This window comes from Podarcis raffonei, chromosome 3 (assembly GCF_027172205.1).
Source record: "Podarcis raffonei isolate rPodRaf1 chromosome 3, rPodRaf1.pri, whole genome shotgun sequence".
Classification (NCBI taxonomy): domain Eukaryota; kingdom Metazoa; phylum Chordata; class Lepidosauria; order Squamata; family Lacertidae; genus Podarcis; species Podarcis raffonei.
The window spans coordinates 25,302,235-25,328,460 of record NC_070604.1 but is presented as its reverse complement, the minus strand read 5'-3'; the positions used below and the strand labels follow the sequence as shown (position 1 = coordinate 25,328,460).

At 42.7% G+C, this 26,226-nt stretch overlaps 2 protein-coding genes across 7 annotated transcripts; both read right to left on the bottom strand.

The window, feature by feature from the left end:
* Window positions 1-6,789: 6,789 nt before the first annotated feature.
* On the bottom strand, window positions 6,790-25,111 carry LOC128410101 (glutathione S-transferase-like). 2 transcript variants are annotated; one of them, XM_053380841.1, is made up of 9 exons: window positions 25,031-25,111; window positions 13,450-13,542; window positions 12,084-12,474; window positions 11,526-11,632; window positions 10,147-10,198; window positions 9,501-9,633; window positions 8,161-8,302; window positions 7,508-7,639; window positions 6,790-7,068 (listed from the first exon to the last, which is right to left on the bottom strand). In XM_053380841.1, exons 4-9 carry the CDS (start codon window positions 11,610-11,612, stop codon window positions 6,949-6,951), a joined length of 666 nt encoding a protein of 221 aa, XP_053236816.1. In that variant the 5' UTR covers window positions 11,613-11,632; window positions 12,084-12,474; window positions 13,450-13,542; window positions 25,031-25,111; the 3' UTR covers window positions 6,790-6,948. The 2 variants fall into 2 exon arrangements, with proteins under 2 accessions (XP_053236816.1, XP_053236815.1); XM_053380840.1 differs by lacking the exon at window positions 12,084-12,474.
* Window positions 14,312-25,203, bottom strand: LOC128410098 (glutathione S-transferase-like). Of its 5 annotated transcripts, none has more exons than XM_053380833.1 (7): window positions 25,031-25,126; window positions 21,545-21,712; window positions 20,272-20,323; window positions 18,861-19,023; window positions 17,874-18,015; window positions 17,159-17,290; window positions 14,312-15,059 (listed from the first exon to the last, which is right to left on the bottom strand). In XM_053380833.1, the coding sequence occupies exons 2-7, from the start codon at window positions 21,629-21,631 to the stop codon at window positions 14,937-14,939; spliced, it is 699 nt and encodes a 232-aa protein (XP_053236808.1). In that variant the 5' UTR covers window positions 21,632-21,712; window positions 25,031-25,126; the 3' UTR covers window positions 14,312-14,936. The 5 variants fall into 5 exon arrangements, with proteins under 5 accessions (XP_053236808.1, XP_053236809.1, XP_053236810.1 ...); XM_053380834.1 differs by having other exon boundaries at window positions 18,891-19,023; XM_053380835.1 differs by lacking the exons at window positions 20,272-20,323; window positions 25,031-25,126 and having other exon boundaries at window positions 21,545-21,647.
* Between the last annotated feature and the right edge of the window lie 1,023 nt (window positions 25,204-26,226).

Below are 26,226 nucleotides of genomic sequence, written 5' to 3'. Positions count from 1 at the left end.
ATAATGAACAAATAATAATCGCTCTTAAGCACTGAGCATGAGCAAAATCCAGCCATTATACCTTCTCAAAAGATCACAAGCCTGGCCAACGTCCTAGTCTGAATGCAGAGACCTCTCAGCTGCTCAGAAAGATCTCGCCTCCTCTTGCCAGGAAACATATGGCTGACCCTACCCTCTCCAATAGTGCTACCCCTTGTTTGGTGATGTGAGGAGAGTGTGTGGCATGGCATAGCACTAATATTGCGTTTGGCAGAGGACAGGAAGGAGACATACCTGTGCACAGCAGAAAGTATACCTTTTGCCATGAAGAAGACTTGCCTGTTCCCCCCCTCAACGCAACACCCTAGCATTTGTTAATGCCCCCAGTATCATATGACTTTCTTCACAAAATTTCTCCATTCAGAGAAATGTGTACAGTTCTCACAGGGCAATGGGCGGGACAGCAGAGTCGTCAATAGCAAGGCTAGTTCTTGCATTTTAGTAGGAGCTCCATTTAGCTGTTTTGGTGGGCAAAAAGTGCAGCTGATGAGGGAACTGGATGATTAGCTAAGGCAGGGGTGGGAAACCTGCAGCCCCCCCAGGTGTAATGGGACGGCAACTTCAGCCAGCTCCAGCCAGCTAGCCCAACGATCAGGGATGAAAGCAACCTCTGGAGGGCCACAGATTCCACACCCCTGAATGGGAAGGATACCCCATGGCCTTCATCTGGAGTCAAGGCAGCGGCACCATGCTCCACTGATGAAGCTGACAGGCCCACTTTAAATAAGTCCAATGGGACTTACTTCCAGGACACTCATATATATATATATATATATATATATATATATATATATATATATGCGCATGCCCATTTGCCTAGAAACAAGTGCAATTTGCAATTGAATTTAAGTTGTACCCCATACATACTTTCCTAGGACTAAGTCCAATGGAACATAATGCAGCTTACTTCTGAGTAAACATTCCTTGGATCATGTTGCATGTTTTACTTGTCCATCAGTATTTTATTTATTCATTGATTGTATTTCTATCCCTCCCTTCCTCCCCAAAGAACCCAGGACGGCAGAAAACACATTCAGAATGGGGTCGCACAATTCTTTGTCCCTAAACTAAGCTTATTTCATAAGATAAAACAATATAAACCAAATAATACAGTTAAACATAACATCAAAGTAAATTAAAAGCGAGAAAGTGAATTTTAAGAAGGCAAAATTAAAAGAATGCAAAGATAATAAATGAAACCAGAACATGTTTCACAACTTAGTGTTTTGCAGGTTTCTTGGACCAGCTTCATTGTGACAGCATCATCATAAACTGTGTATGTCATAAAGGTGTCTTCAATCCCAGTTTTTGTCCTGTAAAAGTATCAAAACTAACATCAGCATCTGAATATAAAACGAAACGGAGAGCATGATTTATTGTGCGATGTGTACAATCTACTTAAAAATATATCAATGCAAAACTTTTAAGGAAGACTGCAATGTTACTTGCATAATTTTCTTAAAACCATTTTAAATGTACACAAAATTAATTAGAGAGAGATTTTTTGGGTTTTTTTAACCCTGTAAAATCGTTCTTCAAGTGCTTACAAACCCACTGTTGGCCGGCACCTTCTTAAAAACAGGAATTTCCCCTTCTCTCTCAAACAGGAGAGAATGCCTCTTTTAAGATGGAGCCTACTGTGAAATATGCATGGACATGCATGAATTGTATAAAACAAAAATAGGGCGCATGTACCACTGCACTTGCCAGAGATGTTGCTGAACCCATTCTGAATTTTTTTTTTATCTTTCCCAAATGTTAACTGTGGCACTCTAAATATTTGTGGACCTAACAAATTTCACACTAGAGCTCGCTTCATGTCAGATGCATCTTTCTGAATGAATCTGATGAAGTGGACAATTGTCCACACTAGCTTATGCCACAATAAATCTGTTAGTCTTTAAGGTGCAATGAGGATCTTCTTTTTTCCCCGTGTTTCTCTCTAGTGTGTCCATAACTGAAAGGATTATCCCCTGCTTGACTTTTAAGTTTTCAAATCTCACTCGTACAATGTCGGAAAGGTACACATACTCACTTGAGATGTTCCCAGGTTTCTTCACCAAATTTCTCTATTAGAAGAGACTTCAGGCAAGTGTTGATGAATCCGTACTGGAGAGAAAGAGACAGACAGACAAATCATCTGACTTTTGTAGTCATTTACATTGAATGACAGAGTATTTTGTGCCCTTATACCTTTCTTTTTTTAGCCTGCTACTACATAACATTGCAAAATGAGCCTTGCCAGATAAGATCAAAAGTCCTTCCAGTCCCAGTGTCCTGTTTCCAAAATGGCAAAGCCAGATGCCTCTGGGAAGCCCACAATCATGAGTCCGAAGGCAACAGCCCTCTCCTTCCAGGGGCTGGTATTCAACAACATGCTCCTCTGAATTTAGAGGTTCCCCATACCTGTCATGACTTATAGCCATTGATAAGACATTCCCTAGTGATTACATCTCAGAATCCTATAAACTAGTGGCCATATCTCCACATCTTGTGGCAGTGAGTTCCATAAATGAGCTGTGTGTTGTCTTGGGTCTACCATCAGTCAGTTCCATTGGCTGGCTGTCAGTTCCAGTATTAGGAGAAGGGGACAAAAAAGGCTTCTCTCTATCCACTTTCTCTACACCATGAATACGTTTTGTACATTTCTGCCATCTGCCTCCCTTCCTTTCATTAGCTGTGGTTGTCAAAGCAAGACAATAGGAAAGGATGCTTACCATAGTGCTGGTTATCTTCAACCACGCAGGAAATTGCTCTCTGGGGCTGATGTTATTCTGATCTACACACAGCTTACTTGCACAGCTAACCTTTAAATGCCTAGAGCCCAGCAAGCAGAGACCAGGAAGGTCCAGAGGGGGATAATGGAAATAAATACGTTCCCTGGAGCTATGCTTTAAAGTGAAATCCTGGTCTATTATAATGGTTCATCAATAGCAGAGGACAAAGTCTCTAGGAAAGCAGAGATAATTATATTAAAATAAAATAAAAATGTGTCAGAGGTCTCAGGCAGAATAGATTATTACAGTGGTACCTCGGGTTACATACGCTTCAGGTTACATATGCTTCAGGTTACACACTCTGCTAACCCAGAAATAGTGCTTCAGGTTAAGAACTTTGTTTCAGGATAAGAACAGAAATCGGGCTCCGGCGGCGCGGCGGCAGCAGGAGGCCCCATTAGCTAAAGTGGTGCTTCAGGTTAAGAACAGTTTCAGGTTAAGAGCAGACCTCTGGAACGAATTAAATATTTAACCCGAGGTACCACTGTACTTTCATTCATTCCAAGAGCCTGTGAAGTCAAGCCTTTTTGTTTATTGGAAACACCTTTAGATTCTACTGAAGAGCAAAAGTTAAAGGTAAAGGACCCCTGGACGATTAAGTTCAGTCAAAGGTGGCTATGGGGTGTGGTGCTCATCTTGCTTCAGGCTGAGAGAGCCGCTGTTTGTCCAGAGACAGCTTTCCGGGTCATGTGGCCAGCATGACTAAACCGCTTCTGGCACAACGGGACACCATGACGGAAACCAGAGCGCATGGAAACGCCATTTACTTCCCTGCCATAGTGGTACCTATTTATCTACTTGCACTGGTGTGCTTTTGAACTGCTAGGTTAGCAGAAGCTGGGACAGGGCAATGGGAGCTCACCCTGTTGTGCGGATTCGATCCGCCACCTTCCGGTCAGGTAGCCGAAGAGGCTCCCACTCCGGGGAGGGTGATAATGTCTCTTCTCAGCTTTTCTGCATGGGTCAAAAGAGGAGAGAGGGGTGTGTGCCCTGGATGTGTGTCCTCTCCCTATTTCCCCTCCCAAATCTGCTCTGGGAGGTTCCCCCAGCACCCTGGAGCAGATTTTGAGGTTGCATGGTGGCTGCAGAGGAGAGGAGTTGTTCCTGCTTTGTGAGTGGAATGGCAGGGTTGGATACAATTGATTGGGAGGAGTTCAGTGTTGCGCTATTACGATCATTCTGCCAACACAAACATTGCTTCTTGCCAGACAGAATGACCTCCCTTTTCCTCCCTCTGTGTGTCATCCTGATGTTCTCCTGACCTACCCCCAGAGCTGTTTGGGAAGGCATGGAGGACGTGGGGGGGGGGAATCCTTGTTGTACTAGCATGAGTCGCTGTGCCAGCTCCTGCTATAGCAACTATTTAGTAGAATATAACCCATTGTCTGGGAAATATACAGTGTTTTCTTCATGGAAGAAATTCTGCTTTCATTCCCCCACCCCACAATTATTTGGTGTGGTCTAAGATTACCTTGATCATATTTCATTTTAAATGGACCTTCCTGCTGAATGCAAAGCATAGGTAAAGGTAAAGGGACCCCTGACCATTAGGTCCAGTCGTGACCAACTCTGGGGTTGCGGCGCTCATCTTGCTTTATTGGCTGAGGGAGCCGGCGTACAGCTTCCGGGTGATGTGGCTAGCATGACTAAGCCACTTCTGGCGAACCAGAGCAGTGCACGGAAATGCCGTTTACCTTCCCGCCGGAGCAGTACCTATTTATCTACTTGCACTTTGACGTGCTTTGGAACTGCTAGGTTGGCAGGAGCAGGGACTGAGCAACGGGAGCTCACCCCGTCGCGGGGATTCAAACCGCCGACCTTCTGATCGGCAAGTCCTAGGATCTGTGATTTAACCCACAGCGCCACCTGCATCCCGGAATGCAAAGCATAGACCCTGATTTTAAAAGCGAAAAGGGAGAGAAGTCTTCTCTCAAAGTGTTAGAAGGCCACCAGTATTTTAAGAATAGAACAAAACAAGATGATGTTATTTTATATGATACAGAATCCTATGTCCAGCTATGTGCACTGCTACACTTGTGAATAGTCTTAAGAGACCTGATATGCATGACGCTGATGTTTTAGACTTGGAGGGATTTGATAACGTGTTTGGATGGCATGCCCATCTATGGTATGACCAGGTAAAGGTCCATAATGGTTTTAAAAATCATGTAATTAGAAAATCCTTATATAATGTTTGGATAAAATACAAAGATCTCTTAGAGAGGAAAACTCTTAGAGAGATGGCTTTCACCAATGGAGGCAAAGGCCCAGAAAAAGTTAAATATGGAAACCAAGTGGTTGAGATACTCTGATCTGTTACTGGAAGATAAAGAAGGATAATTTAAAACCATTTGATCAAATTAAAGATAAAATAAATTGGCTACATTACATTACCAACAGATTAATAAATTGTGAAAATTAGATAAGAAAGATGGTTTTGTTTTAGAAAAAACTAAGTTGGAAACAGAGTCTAAAGTTAAAAATTTGTCTAAAATGTGTAATTTATTGTTGGAATGGCATACAAAGGATGAACAAGTTAAATCTGTGATGACAGACTGGGCAAGAGATGTGGGACATAACATAATGTTTGAAGATTGGGAGAGGTTATGGAGGAAAGGGGTCAAGTTCACTGTATGTACGGTGTTAAAGGAAAATATTATGAAAATGATGTATAGATTGTACTTAACTCCTGTAAAATTGGCAAAGATATATAATAATAGTGATAATTTATGTTGGAAATGTAAAGAAAAAGAAGGTACCTTTTATCATATGTGGTGGACCTGCCCCGAGGTGAAAGACTTCTGGGAAAAGATTTATAATGAATTGAAAGAAATGTTGAAATATACATTTATTAAGAAACCAGAGGCCTTTCTTCTTGGAATAACAGGTTTGGAATTGCCGAAAAAAGATGTTAGACTGTTTTTGTATGCCACAACTGCAGCTAGAATTTTGTTAGCTAAGAATTGGAAAACACAAGTCCCAACAGTGGAAGAATGGCAGATGAAGATGATGGACTTTTGAGAGCTAGCTGACCTGACTGGAAGAGTCTGCGACCAGAAGGAGGAGGACTGCCAGGAGGAATGGATGAATTCAAAGACTATGTCGTTAAACATTTTAAGATAACTTAATTGGAAAAACTTGCAAATACCAGATAGGCTTAGGATTTATATATGAAATGTTAGAGAATAGCATGTTTAAAGTTAAAAGGGGAAAAAAGAAAGAAAGATGTTAAGTGATTAAGTTAATTTTATAAGAAAATTGGTTTTGGAAAACTGTTACAATGATATTCAGCCAGGGGGATTTGAGGAAGTCACTTAACAATGTTACTAAGATTGGATTAAGTACAATTAAGACGTATGTATGTATGTATGTATGTATGTATGTTTAAAAATTGAAGGGGGAAAAAAAGACCTGACATGCAAGTTTCCTCAGGGTTACATAAACACACCCTGTTTCAACATTTGGGAAGAGTGGACATCAGGTTGTTTAGTGGGGCAACAATTTTAGTTAAATTATTGCCCCCAATGGGGGATTGTTACAAGAATTTTAAGGTCTCAATCATAGAATAAATATTCATAAATGCACACTTAGCTAAATATATAAACCAATATTACATCTTAAACCATCAGATTAAGAAGTATGGTAAAGGACCTAAGACCTATCTACAACCTTTGTAGATCTTACAGCAGTGTTTGGTAGGATAAATCATGAAAAGTTGTGGTTAAAACTTTGGAACTAAATCACAGAGTGTCAGTTATTTACATTTATTAGGATACTATACTTTGAAATGTGTGAGAGAGTGAGAGTAGGTGTAAACTGTCGGTTGTCAGCTCCAGTTCGAACAACAACAACAAAAAGTATGACAAGGCTGCTTATGAGCTCCCCTGCTGTTTAAGATCAATGTAAATGACGTCATACTGGAACTAAAACAACCAGAATAGAAAAGTTGTAGAATGCTTTATTTCATTTTAGTGTAATGCAGCACAGTATTATCACTTCCTTTTGTTCTGTTAGTTATTTTGGTTCCTACTGTAGCTTTGTGGATTTACGCTATGCCATTGTGGTCCCATTTCAGTTTTTGCCCATTGCCTGTGAATACAATAGTGCATCATCTGTGATCCTCAGCCATGATTCAGGCGAAAATTTTCATTGCCTTTTCAATAGCCTTTTCATCTGCTGGTGGTCTTCTTGGACTACCAGGCTGCAGATATTTCTTCACTGTCGGGATGTTGCTTATTCTCTCTTTAAAGGCCTGAGAGAGAGAGAGAGAGAGAGAGAGAGAGAGAGAGAGAGAGAGCGCAAAATATTTTTGAAGAGAAAAGGAGAAATGGTGGCATCCCCAAATAATCATTTGCCGCTTACAGTTACTATGATTTCATAGTCAATAATGAAACTACAGGTGATAAACTTTATATGTACTCAAACTTTGTACATACGCTAAACCCAGTTATTTCAGGCATGCACCTTTGGAAAGGGAGGTCAATATTCAAGCTCCATTGCAGGTCTATAATCATAGGTAGGTTACCTGTTTGTGTCTAAATTTAATTCACAGAAGGCTTATCCATGAATGTGGGCCTCCTGTGTGATTTAGACTTTGTGCAATAGAAATCCAGAGACAATGGTGTTTTAGATATGCAAAGAATAAAAGTGCCATACTAGAACTTTGCTTATGCTTCAGTAAGCATGCTTACCTTTAAAAGAGGGAATTTGGAGAGAATATCAGCCTTCAGCTCTTCTGCCATTAAAATGGTTTCAAGCAATTGAATATCTGCTCTGCTGAGCTGATTTCCTACCAGGTAATTTTGTCCATGATCTTTGAGGACCTATAGAGCAGGAAATGTTTGAAGAGTACTTCAGGTACATACACAAAATGGAGACTCTATATCTGAACCACTTTTGAATACCACGCGCCCAGATTATATTGTATCAGGAGATCGAGAGTATTTGTATCAGTTCTGATTCATGTCTTCTAACAAACTGCTGGCTAAGAAAGAGAAGCTTGATCATTACATTCCCTCTTCCCAAACCACTGCTTATCATGTTTCAGTAAGGCAGGGCAGATTCTGAGATCAGAGTTCACATGGTAAATGAACACTGTGTGTGATTCCTGATCTTCTCTCACACAGCTAATTTTTTGTTTTACTTTTTAAACTTTTTTTAACGACGGGAGCTCACCCCACCACGGGGATTCGAACCGCCGACCATGCGATCGGCAAGTCCTAGGCGTTGAGGTTTTACCCACAGCGCCACCCGCGTCCCTATTAACATTGCCAGCTGCCAACTCCAGCTGAGCATAGGTGACTTCGTTCTGTTAAAAGGTTTGTAAGTTTCCTTCGCCCCATACCTTTTCAAAGACTGGGAAGTATCTGGTGGTGGCTTTTTCAATAACGTTTGCAAACTCCTTCTCCTTGCTGTCAGCTGGCTTGAAGTGAAGCATCTTTTTCAATTCATTCAGATCCATAGCACCTTCGCAATACATATCAATCCTATTTGAAAGAGAAAGTGTTTCCTCCTCCCATACTCAGATAATAATAAGAAAAACAGTAGTGGTTGTACAGTGGTGCCTCGCAAGACGAAATTAATCCGTTCCGCGAGTCTCTTCGTCTTGCGGTTTTTTCGTCTTGCGAAGCACGGCTATTAGCGGCTATTAGCGGCTTAGCGGCTATTAACGGCTTAGCGGCTTAGCGGTTTTAAGAAAAAGGAAACAAACTCGCAAGAACTCGCAAGACCCATAGTGAAATTCGTCCTGCGGAACGACTCAAAAAACGGAAAACCCTTTCGTCTAGCGAGTTTTTCGTCTTGCGAGGCATTCGTCTTGCGGGGCACTACTGTATAAGATTATGGATTCAGAATAATATGGAAAGAAAGGAAATTAGTAATTTGAACAGGTTAATTTTATTAGAAAGTGGATATTGGAAAATTGCTAAAATGAGATTTAATGAAAATCAGTTAGGAAGGATTTGAGGAAGTCTCTCAATAATGGAATGTAATTTGGATCTTTATCTGTAAGAAGTTTTGAATGTATGTTTGTTTTTGTTTTTTGTATGTTTTGTTTTTTGTTATTTTGTGTTGTGTAAAATTTGGAAAATTTAATAAAAAAATTTGAAACAAGAAAAACAGTAGTGGTAGCAGCAGCAACAGCAATAGTACTAATTCTGATAATGCAGAGCCAAAACTTTGTGGAGGAATTGGGCGGTAGTGTCACGGGCAAAAATGTGTGATGACCCAGCAGAAAAACAAGTACAATGATTCTGTATGTTGGAGAAAGGGCATTTTCCCTGGAAAGAGCCTCGCTCTATGCAACAAAAGCCCCTATAATTTGCTTGACATTATAGTGATCTTCACCAGCTACACCTTTTATAAGAAAAGCCTTATATGAAAAATCAATTTTATACACTTGCAAGAACCCCCCCCCCAAAAAAACCAAACATTGGGAAGGGACAATGACCTCCCAATCTCCTGTTGGGATTACATGAAAATTCATTGATTTCCAAGGAACCAGTCCACATGAACTTTGCTGGGACTGGGAGGTCAAATTACCTCATACTGGACCCTTTCTTGCCCAAGATGAAACATGCTGACTCATAACTCGTCAGTAGATCATATGACAGAACAGAGATGATCTTATATCATGTACAGCCAACCAAAGTATGCATTTAGTAACCAAACGCAGAGGAATGTTACAGTGCTCTCTGCTTCACGTCCTTCCCGTAGAGATTGTATTTGGCGGCAATGTAGTTGAGAATAGCTCGGGTCTGCACCATCTTCATCCCATCCATTTCCACCATGGGCACTTGCTGAAAGAGCAGGTCTCCACCTTGTGAAAGGAAGATGAAAAATCAGTCCATCCTCCCAGGTAATTACTATGGAAATTTAATTTTCAGGAGCATCTCCCAAGCCATGCTTTGATTTTGAGACTTTACTTTTACATTGTGCCTTTGCGATAATCATGTTTGCCTCTGCTTGTCCCTCAAAACCGTTTTGCAGAACATGTGCTAAATTAGTACAGCAATCACACATTGGAAACTAGTTTTGTATGTTATTTAAGCTACTTCTGTTCTCCAACTAAAAAACAAGCAAACCATTCTGCACAATTCAGAGTTGAGTGGTATGTGTTGTGGGTATCTGGATAACTCTCTTTTCTTTCAAAGAAGAGGGGGAAAGGCAATATAACCAGCTCACAACTGTGTATTGACACATATTCCTGCCTGAAAGTGTGCACAATGCAGAACTAGAGAAACGAGTCCACTTTGAAAACCCCTGGTATTAAGACTATAAGGCTTTACTGTACTAGAAGACAGTCCCACTGATATTCAGGTAACATACTCACCATGCTTTAATTTTTCTAGATCTTCTTTGGTCTCAATTAATTGTTCTTCAAACTAAAAAATAAAAGAGGCAGAATATTTCAAGGGTCTCATGAAATAATTTCAGGCTCCAAAAATGACACAGGGCTTTTCAAGTTTTCAAACTACTGGAGAAAATTTGATGAAAACTCCCCTTTCCCAGCCGAATTCCGGGCCAGCCCGCCCAATAATTTTCTCTGTCTGGGACAGAACAACAAATGTTTCCCATGCACAAATCAAGTACTACAGGCTAGTCATATCATTTTAGCACTTGAAGCAGTAAATCCCACAATGACCGCTCCCCACATTAAATGGGGGGGTGCTCTTTGTGTGGTCACGTGCAGCCCCCTGGACCCTATGTGGCACCATTAGCACAGGCTTGGCTTGGCCTTCCCCAGGTGGGACACCTGGAGATCTCCGCCTACCTCAGCCAGTTGCTGAGGGACCACCTGCCCACACAGTAGGGGGAGGATCTTACCTGGGAATCGTCAGTTGGCTCCAGAGCTTCTCCCATCCTACCCACCCTTAGTTAAGACTTCTTTTGCAGGTTAACCTTTTCTTCACAGGTATGCAGGCGCTACTATGTCAAGGTCGCTGTTGAAGGGTCACAAAGGAATTCTCCTGCATTGGCAGGTTTGCCTTTCCCATAGCAAAACGTCACAACTTTGGTGGTATCAGGCCTTGGGCAGAATCCTTTAGTCTATCTTCCCTAAATGGGGGGGGGGGCGTGCAGCAGTGACTCATGCCCCCCCTTCTCTTTGTGGTGGCGATACCAGGGTTCCCCGTTAAAGGGGTTGTTTGAGGGGAGGCTTCGGCCGTATGACTGGAGATTGTCATTGCTTTCCTTGCGACGGCGGCATAACGGGCAGGCTCTCTCTGCTTGAACATATGTTCTCCAGAGCCAGCCCACCCCCGCATGGATAACCCTGATGTTCCCCAGATCCCTGGCAGGGGACTGAGAGGGATAAACGTCCAATGCCTGAGCCAAGGTCTACCCACATCTGAAACATAATAAAGTTGTGGCCAATTTTAATCCCATAGCACGTTGTCTTGAGTCGTTATTCCACACAGGGGACACACAGGGTTTGAGGGACTCCGCCTGTCCACACAATCATACCCCCCCCTCCTTAGCAACAGAAGTACAATAATAATGAATGAAAATAACTCATCAATTAGCTGCCCCTTCCAGGATAGATAAAATCCCCCGCCTGAAGCAGGCACCTCACTCACAAATGATAATGCTCGACCCAAATTTGGAAACTGCCTGAAATATAAGAATGCTGGAAAAACAACAGTTCCCTTGATTCTTTTTTGGGGGTGGGAGAAAGGTGCTTTCTCAGAGAAATTCTGAAGACAAACAAACCTCGACTCCTGCTGCAGCCAAGAGCCACCTTATGGTTTCCATTCGGCCTCTTCCATTGAAGTAGTAAAGCTTCGGTTTCTCAGCCATGTTCCTAAGTGTTTGCTTTCCTGTTATGATGAGAGACAGACAGAGAGAGATTGAGAGGTCATGTTTGATAGGGAAACCAGGACAACTGTTCAAAATGGTGCTCTGGTGATGGCTTACAGCAAGGACGTATTTCATATTAAAGCCTTCTGGTTTATAAATAAAGCAGGCACCTAACTCACAAATAACCCAGAGATGCATTTTAAATAAAAGCACACATTCTACTCATGTAAAAACACCAGGCAGCCCCCCCAAAAAAAACCCAGAGATGCATTTTAAATAAAAGGACACATTCTACTCATGTAAAAACATGCTGATTCCCGGACCATCCATGGTCCGGATTTAGAAGGCAATTGGGCCGGATCCGGGCCCCGGGCCTTAGTTTGCCTACCCATGATCTATGACTATCACCCCCTCTTGGACAGCCATGGTCCATGTTTCCAGAGCCACAAAATTGTAACTTCCCCCTCATACTCGCACCATCGCCATTGCCATCAGCTGCCTCTCATCTCCTCAGGCAAGTCTGGGCACATAGCTTTCCAGCATGGCCAACCGCCAGGGATGATGGGTGTTTGTAGTGATGAGTCACATCTGAAGCACCACCTCTTTGACTGGCTGGCTAAACCAGGTAAGGATAGCTGGTGGGTCTCAAACCCATGTGAGTTAGGCACCTCCCCTCCATGCAAGGACAAGCTCTGGCAGGTTGAGGGATGAGACCAACAGTGGGTCCAAGGGTCAAGAAGGCGGTTTCTGCACATGCTGTAGAGGGAAGTGAGGGGCAGGTGGGGCTCATCAATCTGGGAAGGTAACCCATCTAGGAGGAGGTAACCTCTGACCCTAAACCTCCATTGCCTTGTGGGATATCCTAGGAAGAAGAAAAGGCTAAGGATTAAACCCTAAGCAAATCCAGACTGGAGTCCCTAAGACAATTGGATGGCATCTACACCCTCCTCAACCCTGGATAACCACACCCATTTTCTACATTCCTTTCAATAATATATGCATTTATATGCACATTTTACCTCACCATATGTGTTTTTGCACATTGTTTGGCTGGAGAACTGCAGTCAAATTTCAAGGGATAGCTATGTTTTTGGAAAATGAAATTTACTGAGTTACTATTTTAAAAATTGAAATATACTCAGAGTCGCAAAGTGATTTCATGCTCTTTATTCAGCTCATAGTGGTGAGGAGGAATAGAAGTCACCTCAAAGTATCTGCTTTATATACATTATTTACACAATGGGCTGCACGTGATTGGCTGATTCCGGACTTCTCCTGTACGCCAATCAGGTTGCGGATTCACTTCTATCTGGAGCTGGATTGGGTGGCTCCTGCTGACCAATCATATTGCTGCATTGTTCTAGGACCAACCAGACGGCTGCATTCTGAATCCTATTGTTCTAGGAACCAATCAGACTGCTGCATTTTGGATCCTATTGTTCTAGGACCAATCAGACTGCTGCAGTTTGGATCCTATTCAACTCAGTACATAACAAAAATGAATCTAATTTCTCTCCCATTCTTACCCAAGATTTCTTTTTCCTCTGAGGTGCAACAAAGACCAACCCCATTTTATTTTTAGAACTCTGCCCACTGCCCAGCTCCTGCCCTTGGTCTGTCCAAAGGGAAATGTCTCTGTTCCGAGGATTACAGGTCTGAGGATTACAGTATCCCCCCCCTCCCAACCCACAAACCTTTAGTACTCTGCGGGTAAGAAGAAGAAAACCTTTGGGCAGAGGTGAGGTCTTTGGAAATTGTCCCTGCACTACTCCTCTGTCCAGGGTGTTGCTCTTGAGCAATGACTCTCCAAAGCAATCGTCTACCTTAGAATACTAACCTGCTGCAAGTCCTGAACAAGTGGAAGTTCTTCTCAAGGAGAGAGAGCTCCGAACTTGTGTGGCTCAGGGTTATAAAAGCTCAGAAGCTCCACCTTCTGAGAGAACAGCTTATCTGTAGCAGAAACTCCCTATTGCAAATAGAAAAACACTGACTCTGCCTTTTGTGAGACATTTCACCTACAACAAATCAGTCACTCAAAGTTAATTCACAATGGGAAAGGTTGTCTCATGCTTGCGTAACATGATGCAACTCGGTTTATTGTAAATCTGTACAGCTGCACTGAGGGCAAACATTCCTGGTCTTAGTACTGTATATTCAACTGAAGCCTTTGTATAACTGGGCAGGAGGCCACTGCAGTCTCTGGTTGCAGCTGCTAGCCACAAAATACAGAAAAAGGTCAAATACACAGGGCTTCCCTGTTGGTCCCACCCACCTTTTGGCATAGGTTGGGGCGACTAGATCGCTACAATTAAAGGTATGCAAAACTGGATTTCTACAGGCAATCCAGAAATTATTCTTGATTTGTTATGTAAGATACCTGATCTGGATGATCAAGTGAAAATCACATATTTGTTGTCTGGCTTTTACAAATTTGTGACAAATCATAAAACTGAGAAGAACGTTCCTTGAGGATAGCATGGTGGACTGGTAAAGATTGCTGCTATGGCTGGTCAGTCTAATTGCTGTAGAAGGCTATGAAAACAGCTCATTTTCTGGCAGGAAGTACGTTAATAGGATATATTTTGCTTGCCTCTAATCCAGCAGGACCACACAGATCCCGTCACATCTACGCAAAGCACAACAGGAACCAGTCATGACAGAACAGACATGTTATTGTCTACTCAAGTAAAACATGGCACTGAAGTACAAATGCTTTAGAATGCTTTATTTCATTTTATTGTACCATCACACAGTATTATCATCATCTCCTTTTGTGGATTTACACAGTGCCATTATGGTGATCCTCTGCTCAGTAGCATTTGAACTCTGGAATGAACCAGAGAGGTGGCGGAACTCAGTTCCAGTGAGTTCTGGCTGAAAAAAATCCTTGCACAATATCAAATGTTTGTTGGCTCTGGCAATTTCATTCTTTGACTGTTGGCCGTGCTGGCTGTGGCTGATGGGAACTGTAGTCCAAAACCCCTGGAAGGTTTCATACCAGGTTTGGGAAGGTTGCATTAGACTAATATCTAAAGGAGGCCTCAGAATCTTCACAAAAGAGTTCTCATCTACTACATTTTTCATGAGTTTGCAGTCAAAAGCATTTGAGACTATGGAACCAAGAGGAAACACTATTTTATGAATTTAGGCTCCAATCCTATACCTACATTTACCCAGAAGTAAGCTACACTGAATTCAAATGGAACTAATGCTGAATAGACATGACTAGGACTACACTGTTAATCCTCCAACTAGTAAAAGAGAAGTCATACAGATTTGTTAAAATCATGCCAGTATTTGTTGTGATCTTCATAGCAGATGTTCTCAGATGTTGAAAATCTTCCTGATCTCTTGAAGAGCCTTGTCGTCTAATTCAAATTTCCTCTGGCTGCCTGGCTCCAAGAATTTCTTAATTGTGGAGATGTTGCTTACCCTTGCCTTGAAGTCCTAGATTGAAAAACAAGAAGCACGTCTAAGAAAAAGGTACCAACATAGATGGACTTACAAAAAAATGCAGTTCACATATTGGAGAAGAAGACCGACCTGGCCAGGGGTGTAGGAAGGGGGAGGGAGGGGGCGTTCTGCCCCAGGTGCCACTCTGGGAGGGGTGACAAGATGGCCCCTGCCTCCCCCCAGCTGTAGAGCGGCAGATGGCGTGTGCCGTCCATATGGGCTGCCACTCTCGTGCGCTGTCCGTATGGGATACCGCTTGTGTGGCAGCCCGTACGGTTGCCGTGGGCGAGTGGCAGCCCGTATGGACTGCGCATGTGCGGCATTCCATAAGCAGTGCACACGCGCGAGATGCCACACATGCGCAGTCTGTACAGGCTGTGCCACCCCAGGTGCCAGAGAGGGTTCCTCCACCACTGGGCCTGGCCCCATCTATTGGCTTCAAATGTTTGCTTTCCTCTTCCCTCCCCATTCCTTTTCCCTTTTGTATCATGTGTATCATGTGTATCATTGCAAGCTTGGGGGCAAGGGCCATTTTTACTTTCAATATGTGTGCAGTGCTTTGTGTGCATGTGTTGAAGATTATGTCATTCCAAGCAGTTATTTTATCATAGGATAAAAGTTTAAAATCACAAAGTTTTTAAATGGTCATTTGATGGAGGAATTTTGAAAAGCAACCTATCTGTTCATTAATAAGCCGTACCTTGTTTTCAAGCATTCAAAAACCATACAGAAAAAATTAAGCCCATGAGTCTAAATTAATGAAGTAGTGCAGTATGTGTTAATAAAAAGTTTTTTTTAAAAAAAACCCCATAAATACTACATGGGGTTATTAGTAATGTGTGTGGGGGGGGGTCTCAATTTGTTCCCTTCCCTATTTATTTCAGATTCATAAAATAAAATTGGGTAAAAGGCTGGTTTGATTATAATAGAAATCCAATTCCTTCAAACTGTGGGATGTGAAACACAAGAGCAGTAAAGTACAACATTCCTAGAGTGAACATGTTTACACATGGGGAGGAACGTTTGTCCAGCCAGCAGGTAAACTTCCTGTTTCCTTCTGGGCTGGGACAGACTTCCTCTGCATGTGACTTGAAGTGGGTGTGGCCTCACCTGTGCAGGTAACAACAAAAGCACAGGGCAGGGCAGCCATCTCCCTCTCTTTTTGACTACATGCATCAAAGAAGCAACATCTGCTTAGCCAAAGATGCTCTCTTGGCTCCAGCCAAGAGAGGACAAAGGTACTGTCTTCTTATGAGATAGTTTCCAGGTATATGTTACTTTTCTACGGTAAGCTAAGTCTGCCTCCTGGGATCCTATTGTGAACAGAATGATGTGTGAGTAAACCTTTTTATGCTTTTATAGGAGACTGTGTCGTGTCTTATCTTTTATGAGGGAATGAGGGGGAAATACCAGAACAGTTTTTATAGAGGCTTTAGCGAGCCTGAGCAAACGCATCTGCTGCAAGTTTAAAAAGGAGAATGTTACTCTGCTAAATTGTGAACTTGTTAACACAAGTTGGAAAGGCTATTATCAGACAATATAGCCTCTCCTACATCCCTGAACATTCCCCACACAAACAAATAAAGATTCTGACTGATTAATGAACACAGTAACAATAGTTTTCACATTCAATCACCTATGGGAAGGAGAAGATCTGCGGTCCTATTGTCCCATGGTCCTCAAGCCGCATGTGAAATCTGAACTTTCTCTATAGTCTTTCTACAAGGCCCCCTCCAACTCTATGATCTCATGAGCCTTTTTCAGTCAGGTTGTCTTGCCATGCATCAAACTGAGGCAATTCTAGCCAGGAGATGAAGCACTTTTACCATCAAGCAAAGTAGATGCAGAAGTCTAGATGCCTGCTCCACAGAAACTTCCAGATGCCTGACATAAGACATATCCCCCAGATAGTCACTTGAACTTGCTCTCTCATACACCACCATAATCACCAACATCGAGATTATGACATGCTAAGTGCGGCACACTCCTATGACTGAAGTTTATCCAGTTGCTGTATTTGCACTCTGTGAATACACACAGTCTTACAGTTTCCGTTCCATCTCATTTCTCAGAACATGTCCTAGTTCACTCACTTGCAGTAGAGGAAAGGCAGAAAGAACATCAGGCTTCATCTCTTCGACCATCAGAATAGCTTCAAGCAGATGGACATCTGCCCAGCTGAACTTCCCACCAACAAGGAAATCTTGTCCATGATCTTTTAAAACCTGTGTCATACAAAGAAATAGAAGCCATTGTTGAGGGTTTGTAGACCCCTGGCTCAGACTGGGCAACAGAGGCTCCTTGTGGATTATTTCTGCTTCTTTTGTGTTTCAGACATGTAAGGCTGAGAGGCAGGCAGGGACTGTCCCATGAGAGTAGCCACTTGGCTTTTTCGTTCAAATATACATTTCACACACCTGCATGTATCCCCACTGCATAACACCGAAAGGCCCTCATTGCTGTGATCCTCTGCTCAGTAGCATTGGAACTTGACATCGGGGTGGGAAACCACATATTTGCTGGACTCCCATCAGCCCTAGCCAGCATGGCTAATGGTCAGGAATTAGGAGAGTTGTAAAAAAGGTAAATGTAAAGGACTCCTGGCAGTTAAGTCCAGTCGCAGACGACTCTGGGGTTGCGGCGAGAGTTGTACTACCCCCCAAAAATGTTGGTGGACTTGTAGGTTCACTATTCCACATTTAAGTGCTTCCGCAGAATTTTGCTGCTGCTATGGATGGTTCTCCCCATACACCTTCAGAAGTTAAGATCTAGTTGCACATTCTACGTTGCTACCTGACAATCCCTTACCTTTTCATAAACTGGGAAGTATCTGGTTGTGGCCCTCTCAAAAATTAGGCTGGTCTGCTTTTCTTTGTTCTCAGGGGGCTGGAAAGGGAGTGTCATTATCATCCCCATCAGATCAGTTGTTCCTTCCACGTACATGTCAATCCTGAAAGAAGCCATTAGAACAGTTCCTTTCAGGGTTTGTTTTCTTAGTTTCTCTTATTTCTTTTCTTTTTTGCCTTATTATTATTACTATTATTTTATTTTTTATTTTTCCAAAGTTTCAATACATATACGCATATTCTACATATTTTCTCCATCTATTCCTATTAGATTTCCTACCCCCCCCCCCAGATGTTGGGAAAGATTATTGAGGACACAAGGAGAAGGGGACGACAGAAGACGAGATGGTTGGACAGTGTTCTCGAAGCTACCAGCATGAGTTTGACCAAACTGTGGGAGGCAGTGGATGACAGGAGTGCCTGGCGTGCTCTGGTCTATGGGGTCACGAAGAGTTGGACACGACTAAACGACTAAACAACAACAGCAACAACAATAACCCCCCCCGTGGCTTCCCGTTTTCCCATTTTAACGCTGCATATCCTCAGACAAGAAATTACCACCCAATTATTATCGTGAAAGTACAGGTCAATCTAAATATAATTAGAGCATATCATAATTACACAGAAATAAGAGAATAATTAATACTGTATTATAAATAACATATGCAATGTCTTTCCATTCTCTGATATTCAATCTGGCATGTTCCATACATGGTTGGAAAGTTGACAGTTATGTTAAGCTTGCCATTACCATTTTATGGTACGGTTTTCCTCCGCAAGTAGCTATAGCCTAAATTTCCTTGTAAGAGTCACATTGTGACATAGCTAGCTCTAGCTCTAGGAATACAGAGATGCAAAAGCAGGAAGATAGCTGGATGTTTGCAGTTCAGTGCATACATTCCATATTTCAGCTTCTGTCAAGAGCTGGCTTTCTATTAAAAAAATAGACCTAGAGTGAATTCTACATGTTCGTAAGTACAGTGCTCTCTCCTTCATGTCCTTCCCGTAGAGGTTGTGCTTTGCTGCAATGTAGCTGAGAATAGCTCGTGTCTGCACCATCTTCATCCCATCCATTTCCACCATGGGCACTTGCTGAAACAGGAGCTGTCCATCTTTAAAAAAGGGGGCGAGTGTGGGATAAGTGATTCAGTCTTTACCAACTTAAGTAGCTTAAACCAATACTTCAGATCGATTCAGACTGCCTTCTTTGAAAGTTAAAAATGGTGTACAGTGGTACCTCGGGTTAAGTACTTAATTTGTTCCGGAGGTCCGTACTTAACCTGAAACTGTTCTTAACCTGAAGCACCACTTTAGTTAATGGGACCTCCTGCTGCCGCCGTGCTGCCGGAGCACGATTTCTGTTCTCATCCTGAAGCAAAGTTCTTAACCTGAAGCACTATTTCTGGGTTAGCGGAGTCTGTAACCTGAAGCGTATGTAACCTGAGGTACCACTGTATTAAGTCTCTGATACAGATCTTTCTTCAGGAAAATCTGCCTCCCTTTTGGTTTGCACAGCTCAAATAGCAACATGGAAAGGCATCGTTTTATTTCCACCCTGTATTTGTTCCATGTGCTATTTCTATTCTGTTCATCATTGGCGAAATTACGTGACTTACATAACTCATTGTGTAAATCACATGGTCGTTATCTTTTGCCATCTCATTCCTTCTAATGCAAAGGAAGCACAACACAAATGTGTGTCTCTGTGTGTATACATCTCATGTGTTTATATACATTGTTACAAATTGTTTTTAATGTTGTGTTTCAATGTTGTAACCCACCCTGGGACCTTATGGTGAAGAGTAGGAAATGTATGTATGAATGAATGAATGAATGAATGAATGAATGAATGAATGAATGAATGGCACAATCATTTATTTATTGTCTGTAGACAGAAAGCAACAACAGTGCATACCAACCACAGAATTGTAGAGTTGGAAGGGACGCTGAGGATCATCTTGTCCATAACCCCTGCAATGCAGGAATATGTAGCTGTCCCACACAGGGAACCTGCAATCTTGGGTTTATCAGCACCTTGCTCTATCCAACTAAGCTATCCAAGCTTAATCCCATCAACTGGATTGATTTCTCTTCTGGACATGAGACAAATAAGCAAACACTGGCAATTTCCCCTCCCATTTCCACTTTGCTTGAAATTCTTCAACATCCCTAAATCCAGATTCCCTATTGTTTTTCTAGTTCAAGGGAGACTGAACCAATCTCACCCCTGAAAATAACTATGTGTAGACACTGACATGGACCCCAGGACAAAGTGGTTTTTATTTTTAACAGATTCAGTCAATAAGGAGCCATTCTTTAAAGCAGTCACATGCGGGCAACACTTACACCTATAGACTTACCATTCCGTAATTTTTCCAAGTCTTCCTTTTTCTCTATAAATTCTTCTTCAAACTGAAACAAAGCAGCCAATTTTTTTTTAAAATCCTAACTTTACAAGTCTTTGCTGACCTTACAGAGAATAATTAACAGATACTTCTCTTTTATTTTAGTTTAAGAGCAGCTGATGCTTCTTGGAATTTTTTGAAAAACTGCAAGATGCAGTACAGCTTTTAAATTTCATTTTTCTCAACCTGTACCCTTCATTTGAACTGATTTCTATTAGAGAAGCAGTGGTTGGGTGAAAATGGGCTCTTTGTCTTTGCAGAAATCATATGCTCAGACTCTACACAATGCATATTTTCTTTGCTATTTTTATTTTCATGGTGCAGATTAGCCACGCTATTCATATAAGCATATTCCTAAAAATGGCTTCCAAGGACAAGCCATTCAACCCATTGAAATAAGACCCAGACAAAGAACTCTGAACCAATGCCAGACATCCAATTGCCCTTGGCCCTCTTTCTGTAGCTGTGGAATACAGTCGTACCTTGGAAGTCAAACGCTTTGCAAGCTGAACATTTTGGCCAGTTTGAGAACGTTCTTTGGAACCCGAACGTCCGACGTGGGTTCCATGCCTTCCTGCAACCAATCGGAAGCTGTGCCTTGGTTTCCAAATGTTTTGGAAGTTGAACAGACTTCCAGAACCGATTCCAGTCGACTTCTGAGGTACAACTGTATTATGATTCCCCTCTCTTACTGGTGACATTTCTGTTACGTTGGAAATTATATATTCTAAAATATAGCCGCAGGTTCTCTAGCAGATGATTGATGCTGCAGTCCTATATCTCCTGAGTGCGACTCACATCTAAGTGAACATGCATTGGCTTCTGCTGTATGAGTCAATATGAAGAAATGGTCTTTTAATTGTCAGCCAAAGTGTTTGCTTTCTGGGGACGGATATTTCCCATACAGCGTATGAGCACCCAGAATTGAGAAACCCACACCCTTAAAAGTCGGTGGAAATTGGCTTCACTGCTTGAGTGACATAAGCAGGAGCATATTTTTGAAAGACTACACTCTATTTCATCATATGCTTCAGTAGTTTTCCTGAGCTGAAGCATACACATATAAATGCATATAAGAATATATACAGGAACATGCGCACACACAGTTATGTTGATAAGACATCTGTGGCATCTTCTGCTTCCTGTGCAGAAGAGGCCATTTATTTTGGCCATTGTTGGTTCATCTACCCAGCATTGCCCCGCCTCTTCCTTTCATGGGCACACAAACCTCTACTCCAGCTGCTGCAAGCAGCCAACGGATGGATTCCATCTTCCCTCTCCCGTTAGCATAGTGCAACTTGGGTTTCCCAGCCATCGTTTTGGGTAGTCTTCTACTCTGTCAAGCACAACACAATTGACGAAAGAACTTCACAGTAGAACTGTATTGCGGACTGTCCTAAAAATGGAAGCGGGAGAAAGATGCATTAGAATAGGGGGAAATGGCCATGAGTCGAACAGGCAGAACATTCAGTGTCAAAAGTGCTGGGATACAACTCAGCTTGTACTAAAGGCTGGTAGGTTTGCGCACAATATTGTGGTTAAGATTTGATAGATAGAAGAGAGGGTTCAGCAGAAGGAAAGAAACAACAACTCCATGGAAAAAGACATTGGAAGTTGACAAAAATATGAAATTGTGTTTTGATTGTATATGCTAAAAATGTTGAAATGTAATAAAATATAACCCAAAAAAAGGAGGAAAGCTTCAAGCTTTCTAGACTGTTCTTTAACCTGACCTGTCCTCGGGTTCTCAACTGATCCTCTCATGGTTGCTGACCTTATTTTCCTACTTCTTCATCCTTACCTTGGGAGATGAGACATCTTTATATGTTTCTCCTACTGAGAACAAAGAACAAGCGAGGCTCCTTGCAACCTGTGTTAGACAGAAGTACGATCTTTCCTATCAAGCATGTTGTTGTTGTTTAGTCGTTGTCATGTCCGACTATTCGTGACCCCATGGACCAGAGCACGCCAGGCACTCCTGTCTTCCACTGCCTCCTGCAGTTTGGTCAGACTCATGCTGGTAGCTTCGAGAACCCTATCCAACCATCTCGTCCTCTGTCGTCCCCTTCTCATTGTGCCCTCAATCTTTCCCAACATCAGGGTCTTTTCCAGGGAGTCTTCTCTTCTCATGAGGTGGCCAAAGTATTGGAGCCTCAGCTTCATGATCTGTCCTTCCAGTGAGCATTATTTCCATTAATCAACTTGGCTTTCTTATTTTCCTAAACTCATCGAGTCTCAGTGCAATTGCATCGATGGTAAAACATGCTCCCCCAAAACAGAGATTTATTTTTAAGCTCAACATCTGCAGTTAAACTCCAACTCTCATGCTTCAGCAGGTAGACTTTCCCCCACTACTTTAGCTTCATGCTGAGGGTGAAATTTATGCATTGGGTTTTTGCCTCTTCTGAAGCTGTTCAATGCACAAAGCACCAGCAGCAACAGCCTTAAAACTGAGGTGTTGAACAATTGCGCACATGTCTGGTTCTCTGCTGTTTTTTCAAAAATTGTTTTTGGATCTTTACACAGAGTGAACTATGCCCCCCATCCAACTTTTTGTAGCCTGATGCCACAGATGCTGCTCTTTCCTTGTCCCTCTTCCAGATTTAGATTGGATGGGGAGAGGGTCAGAAAGAATCTCTCTGGGGGGCACCTGTAATTTTAGAGGCTTCCGACTGAGGATTCATTCCTTCAGGATTTGAGCACATTGTAGCATGACATTGCAATAAGTTAACCATTGACCAGAAGTATGCATGTATGAACTGGTCCATTTCATAGGGATAGCTATTGCAACTAGACTGCCAACTTCTGAACAACTTCTGCCAAGCAAGCACCTTTATTTAGGTAATCATGTCACTGACTCTCCCCAAGTTTTAAAGAAGATTGTTAACTTTGCATGTCTGCTATTGTAATCAATCCTATATGTTTGGCAGTTATAGATATATTCTTTCCAAAGTGTGTAACGAGAATCAGAGGGTCCTCTTAAACAATGTGGTCCCTCCACAATGCTCCAGCATGAGTGGCTGATGTGGGAATGAAGAGGACTAGAAACTTTCCTTCTAATGGGCATAGCCAGGATTCTTGTTAGAAGGCAGAGCAGCCAAAGTTTTCTTTAGGAAATCATGAGTTTAAATACCCTGTAAATTGGACATTATGGGACGCAGGTGGCGCTGTGGGTTAAACCATAGAGCCTAGGAATTGCCGATCAGAAGGTCGGTGGTTCGAATCCCCATGACGGGGTGAGCTCCCGTTGCTCGGTCCCTGCTCCTGCCAACCTAGCAGTTCAAAAGCACGTCAAAGTGCAAATAGATAAATAGGTGCCGCTCTGGCGGGAAGGTAAACGGCGTTTCTGTGCGCTGCTCTGGTTCGCCAGAAGTACCTTAGTCATGCTGGCCACATGACCCAGAAGCTGTACGCCGGCTCCCTCGGCCAATAAAACGAGATGAGTGCCGCAACCCCAGGGTCGGTCACGACTGGACCTAATGGTCAGGGGTCCCTTTACCTTTAAATAGGACATTGCGGCGGGGGGCAGGCTTCTGCTGTGTGTGTGTGTGTGTGTGTGTGTGTCTGTGTACAGAACCTCAGATAACTGAGTCCATTCAATGCTTTTCAATATTATTTGTGGACCTAGAGGGTCCCCTTCAGTATGCCCTCCCCCTCCCCTTGACTATGCCCATGTTTCCTTCCATCAACTTCCTTAAGTTATCCTAGAACTGAAGTCTGATTTTGGTTAATCCTTCCATCCCTTACACCACCTACAAGGGATAGGGAATTTCTCTTGAGTTAACCTGCCTTAGGATCCAAGTCAATATAAACATCAAAGCTCCCCTCTTCTCTTGGCACTGCAAATGCAAGGCAGGCAAAGCATAACCAGCCCTCTTAAAACTGATAATAATTTTCAGTCCTAGCCCAGGTGTTAAGTCTGTTCACTAAGAAAGTACCACTAGAACTAGCTACTCTCAAGTGTGCGCACAAAGTTTCACAGCATTAGAACACATTTTTAGACTTCTTAATATGCAGAGGTGATTGCTGCCAACTAGGAGCTTCTATTCTTGGCAGCCAGAGCACCAGAAAACCGACAGCTTTTCTCTCACTCTGCCCCACTGACAAAGCAATGGGCTTTCTTGTTGAATTTCTGGCTGCTGTGCAGTTACAGTACAATAGTCCTTCCAGGGAAAGCCCACCCCTGTCTCCTGATATACTATTAATGTAAGCTCGTTCCTGCAATGCTTCATTTTCTGGACTCCTCCTGCTTATCCCCCAGACCTCAAAATGGTGGGTGTTGTTCTCTTTATCCAGCCACTTCCCGCTCACCTTCCCACCTACCATTTTTCACATCTCAGGAGAGCAACCTCTGCTTCTTTCAACTTCTCCGTTTGCAGTTACCCCACAGTATTTCCTTTCCCCTACCCAACTTGCTGACCCAACTAATTGCCCCTGTTGTCTTTCAGGAGTCCACTTCTACGTCTCAAACCCCTTTCCCTTCTGCCCCTTCCTCTCTTTTCAACACCCGACCCTTCTGCTTTCTAAAAACCCCCTGCTACTCCGTCGCTCACCTCCACTAAAATCAAAGTGCAACCGAATTGCATTTAAGGTGTGCCAAACTGGATAGAAATGCCAGTTTGCCACCTTTGGTTCCTCATCCCTCTTTTCAATTATTACCAGATGACTGAGTGTGTAAGTAATCCGCCCCCCCCCCCGCCTCCCCAGTACTAACCTACAACCAAACCTGAATCCACTTCCAGGGTCTAGGCAAAAGAAACTGAGCTCTGCCTTTTCTTTGCTGGTTTTTGTTCCACCTTCTCTGAAGATTTGCATCTACGAGAAGATAAAGCTGCTGCTGCTGCTGCTGCTGAACAAGTCCAAGCAGTTTTGCCTGGCTGCTAAATCAGGGGGGTTTCCCTCGCCCACCCTTTTGCTGAGGGGGAGGAGGAAGTCCCCCCAAGGCCAGTGCTGAGTTACAGCCTTTTCACATTCCTGAAGCGTAGCTATGCTACTCTGTTACACAGCACAGCACAAAAGACCATTGTGGAAAGTTTTAAAAATACCAAATACAGTGGTACCTCGGGTTACATACGCTTCAGGTTACATACTCTGCTAACCCAGAAATATTACCTCGGGTTAAGTACTTTGCTTCAGGATGAGAACAGAAATCGTGCTCCGGCGACACGGCGGCGGCAGGAGGCCCCATTAGCTAAAGTGGTGCTTCAGGTTAAGAACAGTTTCCAGTTAAGAACAGTCCTCCAGAACGAATTAAGTTCTTAACTCGAGGTACCACTGTATTGTATCCACACAGAGAAACAAATCCATCTGTGCTACAGTCACACGGACACTGGGGAAAAAACCTCTAGTCAATTAGTCGTCAATGCACAAGACACTTTTTGTCCTATTATTTACTTTATTTATCTGCAAAATTGTGTAAGATTAGCCCATCTCAAATGGATTATTTTCTGCTCACAGAATCTGACTCCCCATGCGTGCAAGGCAAAATACAGCATCTGAAAGCTATGATACTGTTATAGAGCCTGTTCGGGAATACTAGAATTTAATAAACAGTAGTAATTAGGTAATATCAGGGATAGGAAGGGAAAAAATAATCTGCAGACATTGTGCCAGACAAAGAAGCACAATCTTGGATAAATGCCTTCAACACCTGGAAACTCGCACCGCTTGGAAATTGGGTGGCATGTAGCGATATTTGACACTAGAGTCTTGTGATCTCCTGACTTGGATGAAAGTTAGTATAAGACTTTTAGATAAGGCTTATCAGATGCTCAGGTTTTGAGTTTCTATTGCAAGGAATTTCCGGTTTGTACCAGCAAGGAATAGACATTTGGAGCTCGAGCTCCAGGAGAACCACCTGATTTGTGGTTTTGCAGCCTATATAACACCGGTCCTGAAAGATCTACATTG